This window comes from Giraffa tippelskirchi, chromosome 4 (assembly GCF_054371585.1).
Source record: "Giraffa tippelskirchi isolate mGirTip1 chromosome 4, T2T-mGirTip1v1.2.pri, whole genome shotgun sequence".
NCBI lineage: Eukaryota > Metazoa > Chordata > Mammalia > Artiodactyla > Giraffidae > Giraffa > Giraffa tippelskirchi.
Genome location: NC_137278.1, coordinates 58417367 through 58441207, shown reverse-complemented (window position 1 = coordinate 58441207; position 23841 = coordinate 58417367). Strand labels below are relative to the sequence as shown.

Genomic DNA, 23841 nt, shown 5'->3' with positions numbered 1-23841 from the left:
GAAAGTTGCCCTTATAAACTGACCTTGTACAATGATCTATATGATACCGAATGCTGATTACATTTTAGTCTGTGCTAAGTATGCAGCGAATCTAATGTGAATAAAACTCAGATAAAGTCAATCATGTTTTAAAATACTGTGAGAACACTTTTAAAAAATAGTTATTCAGAGCAAAGAACTGTATCTCTCTGATAAGACTGATCCTCTCTATTGAAGGTGTAAGTATCTCACATAGTATTTTACATGGTGGAACTGTGAGGCTTCATCTTGCCTGGCCTCCCATCCCAACAACAATGATCATCTTCAAAAAGAAAAACCTAAACTAACATCTAGGGTACTTTGGTTGGCTGTCTCACAGAAAATTCAAGAGCACCAGTGGACCATGTGGCCTGTGGTCACATCTGTGATCGGTGTGTATATGGAGAACTCAATTCTTTAAAGCCAGGACAGCACACACCCTCAGTTCACTTGTACAATTCCGGACAGGTGTTGAGAAGGCCTCCTAGCTATGTGTGATGCACTTCCAGTTGACAGCTCTCAGGGCTCATAGCCATTGAGATCATGGGTCCCTAATTGTGAATGGAACAAATGCAAAACTTTCTAACTAGTTCAATTTCTGTGAAATTACATCTAGGAAATGTGTGGGACAAGTTCAGTGACACAGTTATCTGTTACAAATTATTACATCTGTTGATACAATTTTAAAGAACAACAAAAATAACAAAGTTAAATCCTGACCACATATTTAAAATGAAAAACCTGTTTTTTAAAACGCCACGTGAGAATTATTTTCTGATTTTTTTCGAGAGATCCTAATGATGACAGTAATTCAAATGATGTTATGTTTCAATTGGCAATTTGATTTAAATAGTGCTATTGAGTTAAAAATTTCTCCCAAAGTGTTCTATAGACCCCATGAACTGTGGTTTGCTAGGCTCCTCTGTTCATGGTATTTTCCAGGCAAGAATACTGGAGTGGGTTACCATATCCTTCTCTAGGGGATCCTCCCAACTCAGGAGTTGAACCCCTGTCTCCTGCTTTGGCAGGTGGATTCTTTACCACTGAGCCACCAGGGAAGCCTGCTAAACAAACTTTACATTGTTTTAATTTTATATATGAATTTTAATTTTTCTTTGTAGAAGGAAACTTGAAAACTGAAACAATAAAAAACTTTTAGAACTCAGAACACAATGGTCCCTATGAAGAACTGAGACAGTCTTTCTAACAATGCAAGAGAATTTCAAAGACTGAAATATGTCCTGTGAAAACCAGGAATTGTATGAAAACACATACACACATCCAGAGATGCCATATCTTATTCTCTACCTTAGATGGTCTCTGCTTAGACAGGAAACATGCTGAGAGGGTTTAGTTTATTAAACTAACTAGAACTTAGAACATGCAGCACTGGAACTGACCAATTATATTATTTTAGGCAAAGAAGCCAAAAACTAGGATTTTAAAAGCTGTGATGATCAGACAAATACTTTGAAACTTACAATATCTATTAAGAGATTAGAATTCTTCCCTTTGAATCCACTGGAAAAAAAAGAAATCTACCATATTGTGATTAAAAAACGAGCTGAGAGAGTCTACAGATTCAAGGAAGCAAGTGCAGTACAGGTTATGTGAAGGGTGGACTCTATTAAAGTAATTTTAATAATTAGGCAAAAAGACCAGCTCTACACAGGACAAGCCCATCTATGTCAGCCTCTGGCAGCTACAAATAATGCCAAAAAGAAACGAGAAAAGCAAGAGACAAAACCAGGATGAACATGTATTCTAGAGGACTAACCACAGGAGAAAGCAGTAGAAATGGTGGCAGAGGGACAGAAAAGCTCACAGACAGACTGGCTTTTTCTTTTTCTGCTTGTCCTTATCCTTGGCTTCTCTCTCCCGCTTGGCAAGTCTCCTCTTAAATTCTTCTGGCATTTTCTCATAACAATGTTTGCAGACTGGCTTTAGATCAATCTCAACAAACTTATCCCTTTGTGTAGGACAGAGAAGGAACAGAAGAAAACAGGGAACGATTAAAGGAGGAACCTTTGCTTTGAGAAGGCCTGGATAGAAAGAAGAAAGAAGCATCAGGTCTTTCTTTTCCAACACTGAATGCTCTCCACAATGTCCCCTGCGGGTCCCACCCGAGGGCTCACAGGCCCAGGGCACACTTACTTGAGTGTCAGCTTGGCGCTGCAGGTGGAGCAGGCAAAGCAGTGCACGCACCAGGCCTTGTTGAGGGCGGAGACCACTGGGGAGAGAGGGGATGGTCACTCACCCGCAGCTCGGCTCACCGCCAACCCTTTCCCCAGGCTGCTTCTCTAGGGCTTTCCTCACAAAAGAACCACACACGGCACTAAGTATCTCAGTGCCGTTAACTGATGCTCACGCAATTAGTTGAAGTTACTCACTAATTTATCTATCACACTGTTAGAATACACAGTCCCAGCTCTGCACATGTCTCCCACAACTGCAGGCCTCGCCTCAGGGAAGGCCATCACTGCCTTTCAACCTGTATTGATGGTTAATGTTTCGAGGAATCCGAACAGCAGATACCAAGTCTCCCCATCAGAGCCCCCACCCCCTAGCCGTGAAGGTGCGGCCCAACTCTCCCGGCACCGCTGCCTGCCTCCTGCCACCAGCCCAGCAAGGAAGTCTGAACTACGTAAGTAGTTGAAACAGGAGCCAGGTGCTAACCCACTAGCTGGGGTGAGTCTGCCTTCCAAGCTGACACTAAGCTCCTCTGCCCGCTTCTCTCTCCTGGCAACTGCCTCCTGCAGACGGAGGTGAGATTTATTTCCACCGGCACTAAAGATCACTTTCCTGAAGCCACCCCTTCACAAAGGGCACTTGGGCAGTGTTTCACAAAGTATTTCCCGAATTTGGCTCTCTGCCTAGAGGCATGAAGCGGGCTGGAAACAGCAGTGTTTACAACTTCACTAGGAAGCTTCTGGCAGAATCTGCTAATGACTGCTGGCAAACAGCTGCTTCCTTTCCATGCTAGTCAATCAGGCCTCCTCACACGGGACCATGGAGCAGGTTCTGGAAAGGTCTAGAGACAACCATCAGGTGTTCACGTCTGCAGGGTTCAGGGGACCCTCCCCAAGTGCTCCTAATGAACACACCCTGCAGCTTCCACGGAAAGTAATTCTAGGGATGGGAGGGAGAAGCAAGACTTGGGGTCAGTCATTTCTATGGTAACGGCCTTGCCGCACTGGCCTAAAGTGTCATCACAAATGAGCAATAAGTTCAATTCTTAGGAGTTAGCATTTCACGGCTAGAGATCACTTGGGAAATATGCCAAAGATAGAGGAAAAGTAACTGATGACCATCACAACATTTTCCAATTTTCACATGACCCAGGGGTTTTGTGTCCAAAGGCGCCGTACAGGTGCTTACCATCGCCTTCTATAACACGGTTGCAGTGGAAACAAACATCACCAAATAGCTGGAAATGAGAAAAGACAAAAGTGGTAAAATTAAAGATATGTTACAACTAAGCATCAGAACACCAAACGTTGAATATAATTTCAGTTCTTCATACAACTTAAAAACAAATACCCTATAGCATGTTTCTAGCTTCCATATACATGCATGAACATACAATATTTTTCTTTCTGACTTACTTCACTCTGTATAACAGGCTGTAGCTTTATCTGCCTCAGTAGGACTGACGCAAATGAGTTCTTTTTTTATAGCTGAGTAATATTCCATTGAATTGAGAACAGTGTGGAAACACATACATTACCATATGTAAAAAAGATAGCAAGAGAGAATTTTCTGTGTGACACAGGGAGCTCAACCAAGTGCTCTGTGACTACCTAGAGGAGTGGGAAGCATGGGAGATGGGAGGGGATTTCAGGAAGGAAGGGATATATGTATACCTGTGGCTGATTTACACTGATGTGTGGCAGATGCCAACACAATATTGTAAAACAATTATCCTTCAATTAAAAAAAAAATAAGCCTGGCTACCTAAACTCAGAATTTGCTGTTACTAGAGATGATCAGTAAATGCTCACTGACTAGTGTTTACCTCCTAAAATGAAAACAATTTACTATTCATCTTGATGAAAAACAAAACAAGGCTCTGGAGATGTTCCAGATTTCAGGATGGTAAAGGAGCATGAGAACCCCAGACTGGGCCCAGCACTGGAGTGGAAAAAAGGCCAGGTGGACATTACTTGGTAAAGTGACAAAACTGGAATGGACAGAGTAATCAATACTGATAACAGTGGTTATACAGGTGAGTCCCATATTCTTGGGAAGTACACACTGAAGCATTAGGGGTAAAGGACCACAGGGAATTTATCATCAAATGCTTTAGGAAAGAATCGGCACGCTTTTGTACGTATACACTGACTCGCATATAATGAGACAAGCATTTATGTGTGTATCAGAGAAGGCAAGAAGGACACACACATGATGAAGCAGGTACTGAAGCTGAGTACAACATGTAGGTATTTCTTTGTATTTATTATTTTACCACTTTTCTCTGAGTATGAAGTGATTTTCCAAATAAAAACTTAAAAAGCCATGTGTATAGCCCAGTGTACATTTCCCCAGAGTTCTCCTTGCATGTAAGTGTGGAGAAGCTCAAGTTCACATAAGTGTGTGTCACATCCAAAGAGCCCATCTCTACCTGGTTGTAGTGGGTTTCACAGTACGCCAGGCCCTTCCTCTCGTAATGGCGATGTCCAAGGAATGGCTTCTCACACTTAGCACAAACAAAATGCTGAAAGAAATGGCACTAGGTCATATTTGCATCACCATGTTTTATTTATGTAGTGAAGCAAAGCCCCAGAGCTAAAGAGAAGATCCATGAAAGCCTAGGTGCTGGTGTCATCTGGGTCACGAGTGACCCTGCAGTGCTCCCAGCCTTCATCCAGCATCCGGAGGCCCTGACTCAACAGCAGAATGAGAACAGAGAGGACATGTGGACGCCTCTCTGGGTTGGACCAGGAACCAAGAGGTCGCCTCGCAACGTCACAGGCTGATCACAGCACCGTGCCATCTACATTCTTAGTTTTCCACAAAGTTGACTGTCACCAAGTGCCCCCACTTGCCCCTCAGCATCCCCCAGCCTTGCTGGCACCCGTGAGCCTTGGGTGTGCGAGGGCCCGGTCACCCTGTCATGGGCACTCACCTCCACGTGCCACTGCTTGCCCATGGCGTTTACCACACGCCCCTCGATGGGCCGGCGGCAGGCACCGCAGATGGGCACCCCCATCTTGTCGTGGCATGGCAGGCAGTACAGCTCCCCCTTGAGCTCCCGGGCGTCGGCGGTCAGCTCCTTCCTGCCCAAGAGAGGAACCACTGGGCATCACCAGCGAGGGGAGAGCCGGTGGCTGGTGCGGCTGATGCCCCGAGAGAAGGCATCTGAACAGATCACCTCAACAACCCCATAACTGCTTGCTCCCCCAAGAGGTGGTCACAGTGATCGACCAGCTTCAGCAGGCTTCATATTCGTGTCAACATAAACATCACCCGGCGATGGCCAGTTAGATGTACCCCCACGCAGGCCCTTGTCTCTGCTGTCACTTTATTATAGAGTCCCTCCTTGTTTTCCTTAAGAAGCTGGGGGAGAGGGATGCAGGCCCAGGGACAGACCTGCCGATGCTACCTTCCTAAAATAACAAGAGTGTGGAGACCAGTTCCACTTCCTGACACTCACTAACAAGCTGCTAAGAACAGCTGTAGGTTCATAGGAAACATACAGACCAAACACCCAGACTGCTCCCCTGACAAATGCTTGAGTTCACTACTATCTTCAGTCTCCTGAGTTAATAAACAGAGGTGGCCCCCAAACAAGATGAATTTCATCTGTTTTAAAAGGTTGTTTAGGAGAAGTGCTCATGGAGAATGAACAGAGGGAGGACAGGCAAGAAAACCAGACCAAGCAGGACCTGAATCCCCCAAACAAGCTGTCTGTCAGCTTTCACTGCAGCTCTCTACTCCCTGTGGTAACAGCCAGGACAGTCACGCCGACTACAGTCAAGAACCTTTTCCATTAAGTTCTTATACTAAGCAGATTGCGAAATGCGTAGCCTAACAACTTATCCTGAGCTTCTGAAGAAAAAACAAAATTGCCTTTAGATGTAAATAGAGAGCGAAAGTAAACACATGTAGTTTAAACGCTAATGGTTACAACCGTGAAAGTTATATCCATTTTGATACAAAGATAAGACCATTGAAAGTTTTTTTCTTTGCATGGGAGAGGGGATCCTGTATTAAAAACAATGTGATAAAAAACAGCTGTGGGGATCACTGGAGATATTTTAATATGAGCTGATTATTTAAAGGTATTAGGGCTTTCCAGTGGTAAAGAATCCACCTGCCAATGCAGGAGACACAGGTTTGATCCCTGGGTTGGGAAGATCCCCTGGAGGAGGGCATGGTGACCCACTCCAGTATTCTTGCCTGGGAAATCCCATGGACAGAGGAGCCTGGTGGGCTACAGTCTGTGGTGTCCCAAGAGTCAGACACAACTGAGTCTGACTGAGCACACACATTTAAAGGTACATGTTTATGCACATTCGTGTACACACACACACGGCAACATGTTACCCAGTAAGACTTCATGGAGGGTCTGGGGTTCACTATGTATGAGTCTCTTGATCTCCTATAGATTTAACATTTTCCTGATTAAAAGCTGAAGAAAACCAATTTGGGTGCCGGAGTAACAGTAATACCCAGGTCAGTGTGTTCACTTATTTCCACTGTCTGTACAGTAAGCAAGAGAAAGCGGGCCTACCCACAGTTGGCGCAGTTGAAGTGGTCTGGATGGTAGGGGTCGTTCTTGAATATCAGGGGCTGCTCGTCGATGATGGCGTGGCACTTCTGGCAGATGTACTTGCCGAGGCCCCGGGCTTTCTCCCGGTTATGACAGGGGCGACACAGGTGCCTAAACAGAGCCACAGAAGCTGACAATTAAAATCCAACGTTCTTCTAATAAAAAAAAAAAAGTTTCCCATATCTATGCAAAGAAATTTAAGAGACTGTTTCTTAAAAATCACTGCTGTGTTTCAAGAGCAGAACAAAGCCCCACTTTCCACAGGAAGCTACTTATTCCCACCCAGATGATCAGGTAGTGCTTAAAAGACCCCCCTGGCAGCCATGCCAGATGCAGGACAATGCCAGGGTGTCCCCCACAGGCCCGGCCATGCAACACTGCACGTACATGACTTGGGAGCACAGGTGACCCTGCGGTGCCACCCTGCCCACCCACTCGTCTGCCTTGCAGAGACCGGTGCCCTGCTCGTACCTCCCAGCGTTCTTGACGAAACCGATGTCAGCCAGGACCTCCTGGCACAGGTCGCAGCGGAAGCACTCGGGGTGCCAGCTGTTGTTCATGGCTTTGATCACCCGGCCGATGATAAATTCACCTGCAGGAGGGACACTCAGGCCGCAGCTCGGCCTCCCTGCCCACGGCCCCAGGAAAGCATTCTCCCTGTGCTAGGACCCTACAGGAGGCACTGCACTAGAAAAATGCCTCCATGTCCCCTGAACCCTTGTGTTTGGCTCTGCAGCCACATTCTCGGGCCATCTTGTCTCGTCTCTGGGTCTGCTCTCCTTTTCTAGACAAGGTGCGGGCTCTCCCTCTCCAAGGCCTGTGGTTATATCAGGTCATGGGTACAGAAAACAGAAATACACAGCCCGCTTTCTTGTGATGCAGACTTAACTTCTTTCTGCATCCAGCCTTCTCAGCATCTACTTGCTAATTCCAGGTTCTCCGGCTGTGTGACCGGCAGGCCACCCCTGTGCCTCTCGAGGTCCCTGCTGCTCCCCACCGACTACATTGACAAAAGGGAATTGCATGGAAGCCCAGCAGGTTCTGGGGTCAGTCACCCCCCGGGCCATGAAAAGTGGTGCCCTCGGGTTGCGACTCTCCCAGGTGGTTAACCTCGATGACGGGGAGTGCAGCTGACAAGCTCCTGACGACTCTCCCTCCTACGCAGCTAGTGGGAGGAAGTCCTGCAGAAGGAAACTTACTTTTCACGGCAGGTTGAGCACTAACACTTACCACACTGATGACAGCAAGGAGCAAAGAGCATCTGAAAGTCATGTTCACAGTACTTCCTTCCTTCAAACTGAAACAGAAAGTACCGCCCCTCGTGAGTAGGAGACAGCCCCAGGATCCATCATCCTCCTGAGGCCTGTGAAGCAGAGGGGCACCCTCTGGCATCTTCCACACGCCTGCGTGTGGATACAAGACAGGCTCCCCGACCAGCTGAGACCAGAAGTGACCCTCCACCTCCAGAGAGCAATGAGCCCCCTGCTCACCAGGCTTCACCAGGTCTTGGCTCAAAGCTCACCTGCAGGGTGAAGGAGAACCACAGACCCCTCTCCCCATGTTGAAAAAACAAACTTACGGACAGTAAATATTCTAGCATATTTTAACTGTAAACAATTTTGTGTGATGTCTTGTGCTTAGTCACTCAGTCATGTCCGACTCTTTGCGACCCCATGGACTGTAGCCCTCCAGGCTCCTCTGTCCATGGAATTCTCCAAGCAAGAATACTGGAGTGGGTTGCCATGCCGTCCTCCAGGGTATCTTCCCGACCCAGAGATCGAACCCAGGTCTCCTGCATTGCAGGTGGATTCTTTACCATCTGAGCCACCAGGGAAGCCCATTACAAAGATTATTACTATACAAATGATCAAAATGTAAGTATGGGGACTTCCCTGGTCATCCAGTGGTTAAGAGTCCACCTTGCAATGCAGGGGACATGGGTTCGATCCCTGGTCCCAGAAGATTCCACAAGTGGAGGAGCAGTTAAGACCACGTGCCAAAACTACCAAGCCCGTGTGCCTCAATTACCAAGCCTGTGTGCCTCAACTACGAAGCCTGTGTGCCTCAACTAGAGAGCCTTTGCACCAGAATCAAAGATCCCACGTGACGCAGTGAAGATTCTGATGCAGCCAAATCAATCTATCAATTGATCAGTAGTTTTTAGGAAAAAATGTTACAAGTGTTAAATTGCATTTACTGTTTGATTATTCGCATGAGCAGCATATCCTACCGAGGTAAGGAGGACCCCTCTTTCCCTCACAGTGATTTCAGTCCTTCACCGATAAGGAGGCCTGACACCTGGAAGACTCGGAGTTCAACATTATCTAATTTATTAATGTTTTCTATTTGGGGGACAGCTTGTACCCTTCTTACAGTATGGGAAAAAGAAAGTGATGGAGAGGCAACAGCAAGCCATGGAGATAAGAGCCTGCCTCTTCTCTTTTCCTTCTCAGAATCTCTCCTAAGGCCATTGCCATAATTACCCATTTCAGTAAAAATCTTAGCTCTGAAAATAGTAGGTCAGGGAAAGAAAACCATATCAGATATCAGAGGACCAAACTGAATTCTAACCCTATTATGTCACTGGTGTGCTCTTGTCAAGGGCATGCAGCCTCTCTGGGCCTCGAGAAGGATCAGGCAGGTAAAGGGCTTTACAAGTGTGGAGACCAACGTCTCCTTGGGGCAGGCTCCCTGGACCCCCGAGACTGTGCTGCGGGCCTGAGCGCCAGGGGCCACAGCCTCCCCTGCACCAGCTTAGGGACTGGAGAGCCCCCCTTGGTCCCCAGAACCAGCCTGAAGGCCATCACCCTTGACAGAAAGAGAGATTCCTGTTCTGATGGCAAGGGTTTGTGTCGTAGGGAAAACGTGTTCTGGGAACATGGTAGGAGCTGAAAAGATGTGTCTGAGCAACACAGTATTCTGGAATTTGTCCCGACACACATACTGCTCTGCTCTGCGGCCCCATGACTTCTGCAGGCTGGCCGTAAGCCTCCCTCCCAGGCCCCATTCCTATGGGAAAACACTGTTGGACAGACCAACAACTGACTTACTAATGACCTTTAAAAGCCACCTTTCCTTCCTCAGGAATGGCTTGTAAAACAGGAAAAGTTTAAAATCTGCAGGAGGAGAAACCAAACAGCAGCCACCTCGGGGTGTCACATAACTGTGTACACATATCACTGCAGACACACAAGGAGGTGATCACACAGGCATGCACTCACACACAGACACACGCACAGCCACACACATACACAGCCACATGCACAGACCACACACACAGATAGACACAGACATATATAGACACAGATATACAGACACACACAGAACACACACACACCCTGTTGTCCTCACTCCCAGGTTGAGGCCGTCCCTAGACCAGCCCCAAAACAGACGTGAGGGGGCATTTCAGGACAGTCAGCATGAACACACTTGTGTCCAGTGCCCATGGTAACAACCATAGGACTAAGAAGAATAGGTGTTTGGCAAAGAAGAGGAGACACTGAGAAGAACAGGATAAGATGGGGTGCCCCCACCCCACAAAGAAGAGCCCCTTTAGGACACAGGTGCTGGGGGGCATCCACAGGGCTGACCACCGGCCACCATCACTGCCCAGCCCCCACTACCACCCAGCATCACTGCCCAGCCCCCACCACCCAGCATCACTGCCCCACCCCCGTAGCTCACCCGCACCCACCTCATAGAAGAGGCCCTCTGGGAACTGCTGGAAGCACTGGGCGCACACGAAGCACTGCTCATGGTAGAGCTCGCCATTGCTGTTGACAATCTTCTCAGCAGGCGCAAAGCCTCCCCGGCAGCGCTCGCAGCTGGCGTTGGCCAGGGCGTTGGCCATGTTGCTGCAACAGACAGACAGGGGACATGGGTCACAGATGGCTGCCCTTCCCAAGTGCTCGGTCTGGGGTCACAACAACCGTGTCTTGTCCATAAAGCCAGCTTCCTGCCTGTGACCCAAGGTCTCAAGCCCACTTTCTCATGTGGCATCTGGGTGCAGACCCTCCGGTTCAGTAACATCCTGCATCCTCCTGCCAACAGCCCAGAGGGCATCCTACCCCCTGCCCTGCCTGTGAGGAGCAAGGGCTGCAGGGGAGCCTCATGAGCCACCTCAAAGGATTGAACTGAGGGCCCGACATCGGCTTCACTAAACTCCCCCCTACACGGTCTGGACACGCTGAAGGCACAACCTAGGCCCCGGCTGGTGAGGCCCTGCCAAAGCAGCTTCAGTCCTACAGTCTGATGGGGGGACAAATGCCGAACACGGATACTGGGAGACTGATCCGAACACGGTCATTGGGAGATGGATCTGAAAGCCACAGAATTTCCCATCCTGAGAACATTTTACAGCCAGTGATGTGCAGGTCCAGAGACTGACAAGCCCAGAATCCAGGTTCCCCCGCCCAGGAGCCACAACGGGATGACGGTATCATGCTCAACAGGACCTGAGAGACCTGTCAGGAAAGAGAAACCACGACAAGACCCCGGCTGAGGAGCCATCAGTCAGGGTTCCCCTGGACCCCGAACACTCAGGTGTGTTCAGTAAAGGGAAAGCACCCAGCCGAGTCCCCAATCAGATCTCTCCAGACTGTGGGCTCCGGTGAAGGACTGCTGGGTCTCTGGACGGCCCCCGGGGGAAGGCCCTGGCAGAGCTGGTGCTGGCCCAGCGGCTTCATGATTTGCAAGTTTATTTTCAGATACCCAGACACCCACTCAGAGCATGTGCTCCGCTGTGTGTCGGATCCCAGGGGCAGCGTCTGCGCCCCCAGACACCCACTCAGCCCTCCTTGGGCAGTCACTGCCAACCTCCGGAGCCTGCCCAGCCCCAAGGGGGGAGGTAGAGGTCCCCCCATCCCTTGGAGGACCGCTGCCTTGTCCCCATCACAGCCCACATCTCACTGCTTCCTTAGCAAGTCTGCACAGAGCACACCTCACCCCCACTCCCACGGAAGATGACCCCACCCTCTCCCGGCAATGGTCTCACAGAGCAATATCCTGCTTTGTCGACTTCACACCCCATGCAGAAGTCCATGTCCACAACCCCACACCAAAAAAACTTGATTAAAGCATTGCCAGGAAAGGAAGGGAGGGATGTGGCCTTGACACTTGGCAAACTTGACCTAAGTCTCTTACTGACTCAAACTTTCTATTTCTTGTTGAAAAAGTACTGTGGATCAGGGAGAGAAGCTGTCAGCTCCATTGTCACCTGGCTCTGCTGCGAGCCAGATGAACGAGGGCAGTTTGGTTCTGGTCTCCTTTTCCCAACAGGGACCAAAATCCACAGGTGCCCCTCAACAATGTGTGGTGGCCCACAGCCGCCCCCATAGGCACAGTACTACTCCGAGAGTCATATAAGAAAAAGCCTATAAAACCACTTTGGAAACCAAAAGGAGCTACTCAAACATCAAGCATTGTTACTAATTTAAAATCCACTCAAAAGAGTCACTGAATTCTCAGTGATTTTAGCAGAATCCCAAGAGAGCTACAGGAGAAACCCTGGAGTGTCCTGAATCCCGATTTCCCAGATTGGTGACATTCTCTGGGAGGAAAGGCCTCCCTTCCCCACGTCTCTGCAGGGGTCACGATTTCTTTATAAACTTCATTCAAAACAACATCTTCCAGAAGGATGAAGGCAGGTGGCATGGCTTTATTGAGACACATAATTTGCAAAAATGTTAACACAATGCCACTCTTTCTACCAGGGTTTTGTCATTCTAGAAACATATTTCATATAAAATTTATATTAATATTATTAATGTGTAATGACTACATTGTTATTTTAAATGAACTAATCACAAGTACTTACAATTTTTCTCAGTTTTATTTTCTAATACAGTAAATACCAATAAAACAAGAGCTATTTGGAGACCTCAATATTTCTTAAAGACTACAAATGGGTCCCCAGATCAAATTGTTTATCACCGACCCATTTATGCTTATTACACTACAGACCATTTACACTCAAGTTCAAATACTCACAGATTAGAATGTAGTTAGAAAACAGGCAGAGACATTATAAAGCAAGTTTTCCCCCACACACGTGAAAAGTAAATTAGTCTTAGAGATAAAGTTCTGTGTTTTTGAAGAAGTTCATTTCTTGTTCATTTTAACAACAAGCAAGAAAACAAAGGAAAGAGAACATTAGCGGAAACTTGGAGGAAAGAAGCCCAAACAAACCAATAATCTAACCAACCTACTCAACTGCTTACATTGCCCTTCCTCTCTGACCCTCTGGCACTGTATATATATATATGTATATATATATATATATATTTTTTTTAATGGGCTGTTTTTGAGCAGTTTTAGGTTTATAGCAAAGTTCAGTGGAAGATACAGAGTTCCTGTACAGCCCTGACCCTCGGGGCACAGCCCCCCGTGGCCAATACCCCCAGACGATAAAGTGAGGCCCACATCGAACGCTGACCTACTCAGTCTTCTCACAGTGACTGACATGGTTACTGCAGATGATAGAAGCTACTTTTAAAAGTCAGGGTGAGCTGTCGTCGGATTAGTTATAATTAACAGGCTAATGTTTCAAAGAGGATTTCCATCGTGGGAAATGTACGCCTGGGGAGCATGAAAGCCTTGGTGATGGTCTGATCACAACTGTTTTAGCTGATCCGCCTCCACAAATCGGCCACACACAGAAAACCTGACATTACCGAGCCTTCTGTTATTCAAGTGCCTTGTTTATCAAAGTGTGTGAAACATATATTCTAGCATTAAAGTCCAGGAATGTGAGCCCCCAAAGCACCTTTAGTTCACCAAGCGTTCTGGTTACAGTGTAACTGTATTGGTCCGATTGGTCTTAGAGCTCGTCAGGAGTTTGCTGTCTCAGGTAAAGAGAAGCGGTACATCTATTGCGAAAGCACAGGGAGTGGATGGAGGAAGCAGAGACTCAGGCCAGGTAAACTCCCCTCCCTGCTAAGCACACCAGGAGATTGAGATGCGGTGATTCCATTCCAGCTCCCAGGAGGAGCCAGCAGGGCCCTCCTCCTGCCTGTAGGCAGCACCTTCCTTCTCTCCTCCCTTCTTTTCTGCACTTCGTCCTGGGCACCCTCGCCCCCCACCTCCGGTTCTGGGAGGAGACCTGCTGAAGGTGCAGGTCAAACCCCAAGGCAGTGAACTCCAGCCCCAGGAGAGGGCCCGGGAGGGGGCCACTCACAATTTGGCATAAAAGTCACAGAACTCCTTGTAGACCCTGACATCACTGTGCCGGCGCTGCAGCCTGGACTCGGCCCTCTCTTCCTGGCTGCCGAGACCCCGGGGCTCCCCGTTATGGGCCGCCGGGGGGACCTCCTGGTCCTCTGGGATGACGGCTGGGCGCAGGCCCCAGAGCGCCATGGTGGGAGCGGCAGAACTGAGGGACAGGGGATGGAGGGACGCACGACACCCAGGCGGCTCCCCTAGTCACTCCCCCGCACTCCCCTCCCAGTTCCCACACGTCAGCTGCTCCAGGGTCATGCAGCCCTTCCCGTCCAGAGCTTGCGGTGGGTCTGGAAGCTTCAGGGCCCTCCCCTGACAAAGGACCGGTTGTACGGCTGCCCTCTAGGGGAAGTAACAGCCGGTGGGGGCGCTGGCAGGAACCCGCTCCCTCTGGTGGGGGAGCTGGCAGGAACCCGCTCCCTCCACGGCTCTGGGCAGTGACAGCTCAGTTCCAGGCTCCGGAAGGGGCGCCAGGGAGAGAGCCCGTGTCCAGTTACAACTCCTCCTGTTTGGCCCCACTAGAGCCTGTAACCCGGACGCCAGTCCTCCCGGGTCTGCATCTTGGGTAAAGGACAGGGATGCTCTCCACTTGGCTGTGCTCCTTCCACAGGGTCGCCCTCAGTGCTCACCGTCAGCCCTGCAGTGGTGGGGATCTGGAGCCTGGGGAGTAGATGGGGGAGGGGGCAGCCTCTCCAGTCCCACCTCTCAGCCCCTCGAGCCTTCAACAAGCCTGAGGGCATCTCCTCGGAAGCAGGGGCAGCTGTTCTTTTGGGGTCTCAGCTTCTTACAAAGTAACTGCCTGTGTTACTTCCTAACACTACGTGCTGTCACATCAGAACATTTGGAATTCCAACTGTATGCTCACAGCGTGTTCTGCAGACCTAGCAGGTATGTAAGAGGTGCCCAACCCACTCAGCACAGCGTGCGTGTGGCCGGGAGCCACCTGCGTTCCCTACAAGATTCACGCAGGTAATAGTGCGTTGCTCCCCAGGGTCCGGGAGCTGAGGGTGGACAGGCAACCATGTGGCACCGACCAGTGGGGGCTACATGGGCCGGCCGGCTGGTCCCTCACATCCCCACCCAGCCACACAGAGAGGACATGAGTTATTCCTCCAAGAGGACAAGGGGTAATTTGAGGCCAAATCAACACCATTGCTCAACTTTTATATCCAGGCCTTTTGTTACTTTTAAACCATTTCTGGCACTTAATAATGTCACTCTAAGAAATGCAAACAATTCTTTTAGACTGTGATTGTAACCATAAGAAAACATTTATCTGAACTCCCTTGACTGAGATCACTACAACAGGCACAGCACAACAAGACAGCCTTGAAGCAAGTGGGAAGCTGTTTTAATATAAAACACCTCAAGGCCAGCTTTGAGCAGTGGGCCTGTGAGTTTCCTGGGTTCTGGGATTCCCAGAGGTTCTCCTGAGGGCTTCCATCCTCCAATCAACCCCCCTCCTCATCATGGCTGACATGGGTCTCCGGCGGATCCCAGAGGACAGGTCTGTACCCCAGACGTCCCTGACGTCCATCCAGACTGGAGAGGCTTGTATTTCATGAGCTCTGACCATTTTCTCATCTACTGGGCAGAGTCTCAGTCCCTTAGAGTCACTGTAACAAAACACCACTGACCAGGTGGCTTATAAACAACGGAAATTCACGTGTCACGGTCCTGGAGGAAGCAAGCGCAAGACCAAGGCACCAGGGTGGCCAGTGCGGCTGTGCTGGGTGAGGACTCTGTCCCTGACCCCTGGGTTCTGGCTGGCACCTCCTCGCTGAGCCCTCCCGTGGTGGAGGGACAGGGGCTCCATGGATCCCATTCAAGAGACCTTCACACCTGACCTCATGGCCTCACAACCATCAGGGGTCAGGATCTCAACACACCAACTTTGGGGGGGCACAAACATTCAGACCAGAGCAGGAAGGTCCAGGACCCAGGCTGAGTGCACCCAACAGCCTGTTGGATGCGGAACCACACGCAGCTCGTCTGCTGCTAAGCTGATCATTCCCGCATCCTGCCCTCCCCTGTTCGGCCCTCCCACGTTCTGCATGAAAGGCTGCAAGTCCACCAGCCCAGTCGATGCCATGATTTCAGCCAGAACAAATTCTGCCCCTGACGTAACATCCTGCCGGAGATGAATAACCTGCCCAAAGGTAACAGACCAAGAATGGCAGCTGTTCCTAAGAGCTCAAACACCGAGGGCCTGGACAGAAGCCCGAGACAGTTTGGCAAACTTAAAAAGCAACTTTTAATAACTAGTACTTTTAAAATTCAAATCCTCTCAAATGATTTTTGAATTATTTAAATTGAATTACATTGAATTCAACTGAATTACATGCATCATTACCAAACATTTCATCTACGTGGGTTTTTATTTGAGTATAGTTGATTTACAATGTTGTTACTTTCTGCCAGACAGCAAAATGAATCAGTTATGCATATACAGACATTCCCTATTTTCCAGATTCTTCTCCCATAAGGTAATTACAGAGCACGGAGCAGAGCTCCTAGTGCTACATGGCAGGTCTTCATCTACGTGGCTGGTAAACACCAAGCGGAACGTGCTCACGACTGCCTGGGAAACGGACTCTGACATAGAAAAGTGCAGGTCAATGCTCCTCCTTCTGTGCGTGCAGTCCCGTGCTGATGTCACCCCAGCGCCTGGCAGGAGCTTCCAAGACCTGGCAGGAGCCCCATGTATCCAGTGTGTGGGGACACCCTGGTTAAATTACCACATGGCAGACTAACTGTGTTCACTGTTTCTCTGGTTGTGTGTGCATGTGGGCTCAGTCGCTCAGTCATGTTAAACTTTTTGCGACCCCATGGACTGTAGCCTGCTGGCTTCTCTGTCCATGAGGCTTCCCAGGCAAGAATACTGGAGTGGGTTGCCATGCCCTCCTCAGGGGATCTTCCTGACCCAGGGATTGAACCTGGTCTCTGGCATCTCCTGCATTGGCAGGCAGGGTTTTTGGTTTTTGTTTTTTTTTACCACTAGCGTCACTTGGGAAGCCCTCACTGTCTCTCTATTTCACTCAAATGGGAAATTCACTCTGATTTTCCTTTTCTACTAAAACAAAACAACTGTGACATGAAGTAAAGACCCTGGTGCTGGCAAGTTCTTTCTCATGCCCCCATTTCTGGCACAAACGCCCATTTCCTCCACAGGAGGACAGAGGTGAGAGTGGCCAGAGCACAGGATGCTGCTGCTCCCGTGATATTCTGCCCCTCGGTCAGAGTGCTCCTGGCTGCAGAGCAGAAGGAAACCATGCAGCAGAACGGGCTAGAGTGAAGAACTCAGGTGCTCTCGTCCTCCACCAGGCGGAAGGGGGGGCTGCACACCTGTTACCTGCTGTGCAGGCCCAGCCCGGCGGCGGGGAGGGGGTGAGGGAGGCATGAGAGGGGTCCTCACACAAGGGCCTGGGGATGCCACTCTGGCTCAAACAAGAGTTACTTCCAAGTTTATATCCCTTTGTGGCCTATCAAGTATATATCATATACCTGCTTTAATTATTAGAGAAAAGGACACACTGACCAGAAGTGAAGAACGTCCTTGTTAAAGTAAAGGTTGAATGCTCCCCTTCCAGGACGCCAGTGCTAGTCCTCAGACGATGACTCCCTCCCAGGGGCCAAGGCCATGCTGCTTCTGCATGTGCTGGCCTGTTGTTTTTCAACCTTGAAGGAACGCGTCCCTGACGTGTTTAATGTTCTCTGTTCTGACAAACAGAAAACTGTACTGAGACCCAGCTTCCCCCGAGCAGGTTCTCAGTCACCCGAGTGGCTGTATTTTGGGTTAGAGTCCGCAGTTTGGCTCAAAAAGCCACAAGCTTCTCTCTATTCCTATTGTGGATTGTTTATTGATTATTTCCATCAACAGGAGCAAGAGGCACAATCTTTAACAGTAGAAAACTGGGGAATGATGTGTGGTGGGCAGCCCCCTGGTGGGGACCCTGTGGGCTCTGGGATGGGGGCGGGGGGCCAGACTGCATGGCTCTGTGGGGGGATGGACTCCCCAACTCCAAACACACACAGCTTATTACAGATGATGGACAAGAGGCAGGGAAGACACAGTACAGTCCTGCCACGCAGAGACAGCCCACTGACACCTAATCTCTGCTCTTGTTCAAATCCACACACACTCGTGTTTCCACGAATGGGGTGGGCTGTTGACAGTTGCCTTGACCGGTGATGACAAAACACTCCTAGCTCTGCGGACACTGTCCAACAGGACAGAGACATGCAGGCCCTTCCTCCCCAGCTTCCGGCCTTCCAGGCCCGCCCACGCCCAGTTCCTCCTGGAAGCTCCTCTGGGTTCTGGCCTGTGCTAGCTGACCTGTGTTTGGGAGCTGTGGGATTCAGGAAGCCCTAAGCCTGCTCCTCCTGCAAAGGGGCCAGCCTGCATGGACACACCTCCCAGCCAGCCTCTCAGGCTCCCCCAGCTCCCAACCAGTGGGACCAGCTCTACCCGTGTGAAGTCCCAGGGGATGGGATGGGCCAGCTGGTGGGCAAACATGTCCTTGCCCCAGGCCCCCCGGGACTGGGTGACTCCATCTAAGGGTCCCACCCATGACCTCAGCCTGGCTTCATGCCCTCAGTAAAGAAACCCCCTGGACTGCCATCACGGCTGGAATCTGCAAGCAGCTCCCAGGCCCCTCCCACTGCATCCCCATGGTCACTCACAAGGGCAGGGTTTGGTCAACCTGAAGAACATGCTCAGAATTCCTCTTATAGGCTGGGCAGGTTTTCTCTGCGTGTTTAACGTCTTTCATGGGAAAATGTGCCTGGAGCAGCCCCTCCACCCTCAGGTCACTTCTCTTGTCACTCGTGCTGTGCCCAAAAACACACAGTCTCACCCCTAAATGTCCTTTTTAAGGGATCTACTGTGTCCTGAGCAAAACACACAAACTCGAGAAGGTGTCGTATTTCAAACACAAAAGGGCAGTTATTTCGAGTGAGAGTGTTGACTTCAGGGAAAGCCGGGTTACGATGAACTCCCTGCAGTGTCCAGAGCCCTTCACGACCAAGGTGGCCATGGCCTCCTTGCTTTCTGGCTCTCAGCTAGGTTCTTATTTTAGTTCTGACTCAGCTGGGACGGCTCCCCTATCGCTGACCTTTGGCGGAGCTGGAGGAGGAAGCCAGCTGAGTTACTCTGACCATCTGTGACCCAGCTGACTGTGAGACCAGCCTCCTCAATGAAAAACACAGTGAGAATTTCAAGACAAAGGACAGAAGGGAACATTTTGCTCAAGTCAAAACAACCCTTTCAAATTTTAATCTACATGTCTCTCTGCCAGCTGTTTTGTTTTCAACACAGAACATGTTTTCCTGTACATTCTAGCACATTAAGCAACATTTGAAAATACTGGACAAGAGGAAGTGGAGAAACTGAAATATCGTGTTTTCTGATAACTTTAAAAACTTTCATTAACTTCACACTTGGCGAGGGACCTGCTTCATCTATCATGCTCGAGATGCCCCTGAGGTACCACTGGGGGACGTGAGGGCTGAGCAGGTTATCTGGTGCCAGCTAGCGTCTCTCCATGTCCCCCTCTTCCGGTCCATGCAGCCCCCCTCCTCCCACAAGGCCCCCCACCCACTGGGTGAACTAGGCAGGTAGCAGGCTTAGGGAGGAAGCTCTCGGCCAGTCCTCAGCTTTTCTCAGGGGGCGCGAGTCTGTCCCTCTGGAGGAGTGGTGGTCACGCCAAACCTAACGGAACCTGACCTGACCCGACTGCAGGTAGGCCTGCCCACTCCTCGAGAGCACCCCTTGGAGCTCTGTTCCGAATCTGGGCACTGGGCCATGGAGATGCCACTCAGTCTGCTGCCCCTTCTTCCTGGCCCCGCCCCCAGTGGGTGTCCTGGGTGGGCGGGGCTGCTCCTCCCGGCCTCCTGCAGCCCCTCTCACCTGAGCCCTTAGAGTCAGTGACCCATCTTTACAGTGAGCCTTCCTTATCCTGATTTCCCTGTGGATCCTCTCCCCACTGGACCCAAATCACTGCTTGAGGCTGCGCTCAGACCCAGATCCAGGCAAACACCCACATCTGCGTGTGAAGCTGGGCGGGGAAGGGGGCACGTGGTAAAATCACGAGGGTCCAGGGAGCTCCCCACCTGTGTCCCTCCAAGCCTGGGGAGGGGTCCCTCTGCCCCTCCTGCCCACATACTCCCAGGAAGCTGTGGAAGCGAGGCCTGTGCAAGGGAAGCACAGGACTCAGGAGGCTGAGCGGTGCCCCACAGCGTCTTCCACATTTATGACTTAAATGATATAAAAGGGACATCAGTCTTCCTGACTCCAGGGCCCTAATCCTCTTGTCAACAGAGCTGACGCCAGGGTGGCCGTGCACCTGCCTGTCCCTAGTCCACACCAAGCACAGCTAAGCACAAACCAGAACCATCTCTTCTTATTGCATAAATGAGAGCAGAGATGTCACCAGAACTGACCTGGCCCACGACACATGACTGAGCTGGGAAAAGAGAAAGAACAAAATGACCAAGCTTTCAAAGAGTTCAGTTTACCAGGAAAGCCAGCTGGAAGATGCACACTGAGAATGGTGCCAACAAACCTCACCTCCGGTGCCACAAACACTCCCGCCAAGCTCTCCGACCAAGAGACCCTGACTTCTGAGTGTCCAGTTTCATAGGAATCCTACTCGGCAGCTGAGCCAGAACCCCCACCTCCATCAGATCCTTGGACCCCTCCCCCCACCTCCATCAGATCCTCTGCATCTGACTGGTTCCTCTCCCCATTCCTCAACTCCCCACCCCAGGTGATGTCCAAAGCCCTGGCCTGTCTTCAGCAGGAATCCCGTGAGATCGGTTTGGCTCAATCTCTTCCCCACTATACCACCCAGCCCCAGTGTTCCTCTCAGTAACTCTCCATCGCCAACCAACCCCCGCGTGTGCCTTGGCTGTACATCCCTACTTTCCTTGTGAGACTCGAAGCTGACCCCATGTCTCTGCCCCGCTGCAGGTTCCCCACATTCATCCCAATGGTCCTTCCAGTTCTCTGACAGTATCCACACCTGTGTGTCAGTCCCCCACCACAGGGGCGGGACCCACTGATGGGCCCCAGTGAAGACAGGTCAGCAGAGTGGCAACTGGTCATTTCTGGGGTTAGACTATGAAACACTGTAGCTCTCGCCCCTCTCTGGGGCCACTCACACCCGCCCCCCTCCCTTCCAGCCTTAGGAAGAAGCAGACTCCCAGACCCTCAGCGCAGGCACTGGCCTGAGCTGAGCCCAGATTCCTGGCCCACAGGACATGGGAGATGATCATGATGATGACTTCAGGCCTGCCAGTAGCAAATCCTGCCCACTGGTTGGATCTGGCTGCCCGGCTGCTTTGGTAAATACAGTTCTGCAACACCTTGACTCACATATTCCAGGCCTGCACTCACACTATGACAGAGGGATGAACAGCTGTGACACAGACAGCTCACAAAGCCTGAGATATTTATCACTGGCCCTTAACAAAAAGTCTGCCAGCTCCCATTGCTGCTAAGTGCTGGGTAATTTGTTTCTCACCCAAGATAATTAAACCCCTCGCTCCTGCAGCATCTTGGGCCTTCCTCTAACAACACATGGTCTCTTAAGTATCTCTCTCTCTCTGCTTTCCACACACACTAATTTCTTTGTTAGCAGACAACGAGTATTTCAACCAGCTTCCCCACTCACATCGCTGGCACGTGGCAGGACCTTAACGACACAGACAGAACCACAAACGTCTAGTGCAGAAAACCTACAACCTGACAGTATATACTTTAAATATAGCACAACATTAAATAAATCAAGAGGAGCCGAGACTACAATTTGTGCTGAATAGGTATTATTTCCGGCTAAATCCCTTACAAGGCATTTCTAGACTGCCACACACAGAATGATTCCAGATCTAGGAAAATTTTTGATCTTCTTTGGTTATACTTTTATAAAACCTCACTGTCTAAAATACTCATGGCTTAGTGGTAACGAATCCGCCTGCCAATACAGGAGACTTGGGTTCTATCCCTGAGTTAGAAAGATCCCCTGGAGTAGGAAATGGCAACCCACTCCAGTATTCTTGCCTGGAAGATCCCCTGGACAGCGGAACCTGATGGGCTACAGTGCATGGAGTTGCAAAGAGTCAGACATGACTTAGCAACGAAATAACAAAACATCAGTTGATCTCCAACCCTGCCTAGATTACTGACATTAGTTTTCACCATGAAACAAAGAATATGTTTCTTTGTACCTGGAAATGTTACTGAAATTTTCCAGAGAGGCCCTTTTTTTTGTTTTGTTTTGCCACACTGGGGGCCTGCAGGATCTTTGTTCCTCAACCAGGGATGGAACCTGGGCCCTTGGCAGTGGAAGCGCAAAGTCCAAATCACTCTTGGGGATCCAGTGGTTAGGACTCAGTGCTTTCACTGCTGAGGGCTTGAGTTCAACCCCTGGGCGCAAGCTGCGTGGTGTGGCAAAAAAAATAAAATAAAAATAAAATTTGCAAACTGCTGCAGAATCTGTTTTGCCCCACCGACTTCTCTGTGCTAGAACTGAGAACTAAAGCTGGCAGCAGAGACTCTCAGAGGTCAACAGACACCCTCTGTGCTCTGATTCCTGGTTGGGTCCCAGCTCTGGCTCCCCCCACACAGATGCTGGGGCAGGAGGACAATATTCAGGCAAGATAAAAGACAGGATATTCTTATAGTGTTTAGTTTTAATTTTAAGCAATATATTCATTATGACACAAAAATGTCATGTGCGTGTGTGTGCTAAGTCGTTTCAAGTTGTGTTCGACTCTGTGATCCTATGGATGGTAGCCTGTCAGGCTCCTCTGTCCACGAGCTTTTCCAGGCAAGAATCCTGGAGTGGGTGGCCATGCCTTCCTCCAGGGGATCTTCCCCCCAAAATGTAATATTTTTTAGCTTTTTAAATCTATTTTCTCTGGCAAACCTCTGTGAATTATCAATGAGGCAGAAAAATTCCATTTTGTTTCAACAGGCATCATAGGAGGTTACTCTGGGTAAATTTTTAACTTTTAAGATATGATCAGGTGTATTCTGACTGTCAGGTAAGAAATCTTAGCCTAAACCTGAGTCAACAGTTCACACTCTGAACGCTCGGGGAGCAGCCGCGCTCAGTTCCCAAAGCGCCAACCATGGGTCTTCTAGGCCCTTCCTTCTCTGTGAGCAGCGCAGCAACCTGTGAGAACCCCTCACAGCCAGAAAAGCTGGGAACTGTGAGAGAGGCCAAGCTGGTATAAAGATTCATTATTTTATATTTATATGGAAATCATTTATTAATAATCTTACCCACTGTGGGTTTGGGAAAGATTTCATAAATAGAATAGAAAAAGCGAAAACTTCATATAAAGAGAAAGATAAACAAGCTATCAAAATTAAAAAAAAAAAAAAAAAAACACCTCTGGGCTTCCCTGGTTGCTCAATGGTAAAGAATCTGTCTGCCAATGCAGGAGACACAGGTTCGTTCCCTAATCTAGGAAGATCCCACATGCAGAGGAGCAACTAAGCCCATGCACCACAACTACTGAGCCAGGGAGCTGCAGCTCCTAGGGCATGTGCTCTGCAACCGGAGAAACCAGGGCAAAGAGAAGCCCCAAACCGCAAGTAGAGAGTAGCTGCCACTCTCCATAACTAGAGGAAAACTTGCGCAGCGACAAGGACCCAGCACAGCTAACAATAAATAAATAAGTAAAATTATTTTAAAAAATGCTTCTGCTTTTCAAAGAACATTTATAAAAATAAGATGACAAACCACAGACTGGGAGGAGATGTTTGCAAAATAGGTATCTGACAAAGCACCTGTGTCTGGAATACCTAAAGCACTGTTTCAACTGAATAC

At 49.6% G+C, this 23841-nt stretch overlaps 1 protein-coding gene across 15 annotated transcripts in view; it reads right to left on the bottom strand.

Annotated features, from left to right (window-relative positions):
* Window positions 1-23841, bottom strand: part of LIMS1 (LIM zinc finger domain containing 1) — a 79610-nt gene that overhangs the window by 2824 nt on the left and 52945 nt on the right. For 4 of the 15 annotated variants that reach the window (XM_081593019.1, XM_081593016.1, XM_081593020.1 and 1 more), the window contains 9 exons: window positions 10485-10644; window positions 8021-8087; window positions 7262-7382; window positions 6752-6901; window positions 5144-5294; window positions 4640-4732; window positions 3397-3445; window positions 2173-2248; window positions 1796-1987 (listed from right to left, as the gene is read on the bottom strand). In XM_081593019.1, the coding sequence (XP_081449145.1) occupies window positions 1840-1987; window positions 2173-2248; window positions 3397-3445; window positions 4640-4732; window positions 5144-5294; window positions 6752-6901; window positions 7262-7382; window positions 8021-8087; window positions 10485-10644 (1015 nt within the window). In that variant the 3' untranslated portion in view covers window positions 1796-1839. Of the gene's footprint in view, window positions 1-1795; window positions 1988-2172; window positions 2249-3396; window positions 3446-4639; window positions 4733-5143; window positions 5295-6747; window positions 6902-7261; window positions 7383-8020; window positions 8088-10484; window positions 10645-13964; window positions 14162-23841 lie in introns of those variants that run through there. The other 11 variants (XM_081593013.1, XM_081593021.1, XM_081593022.1 and 8 more) reach the window with 7 other exon arrangements.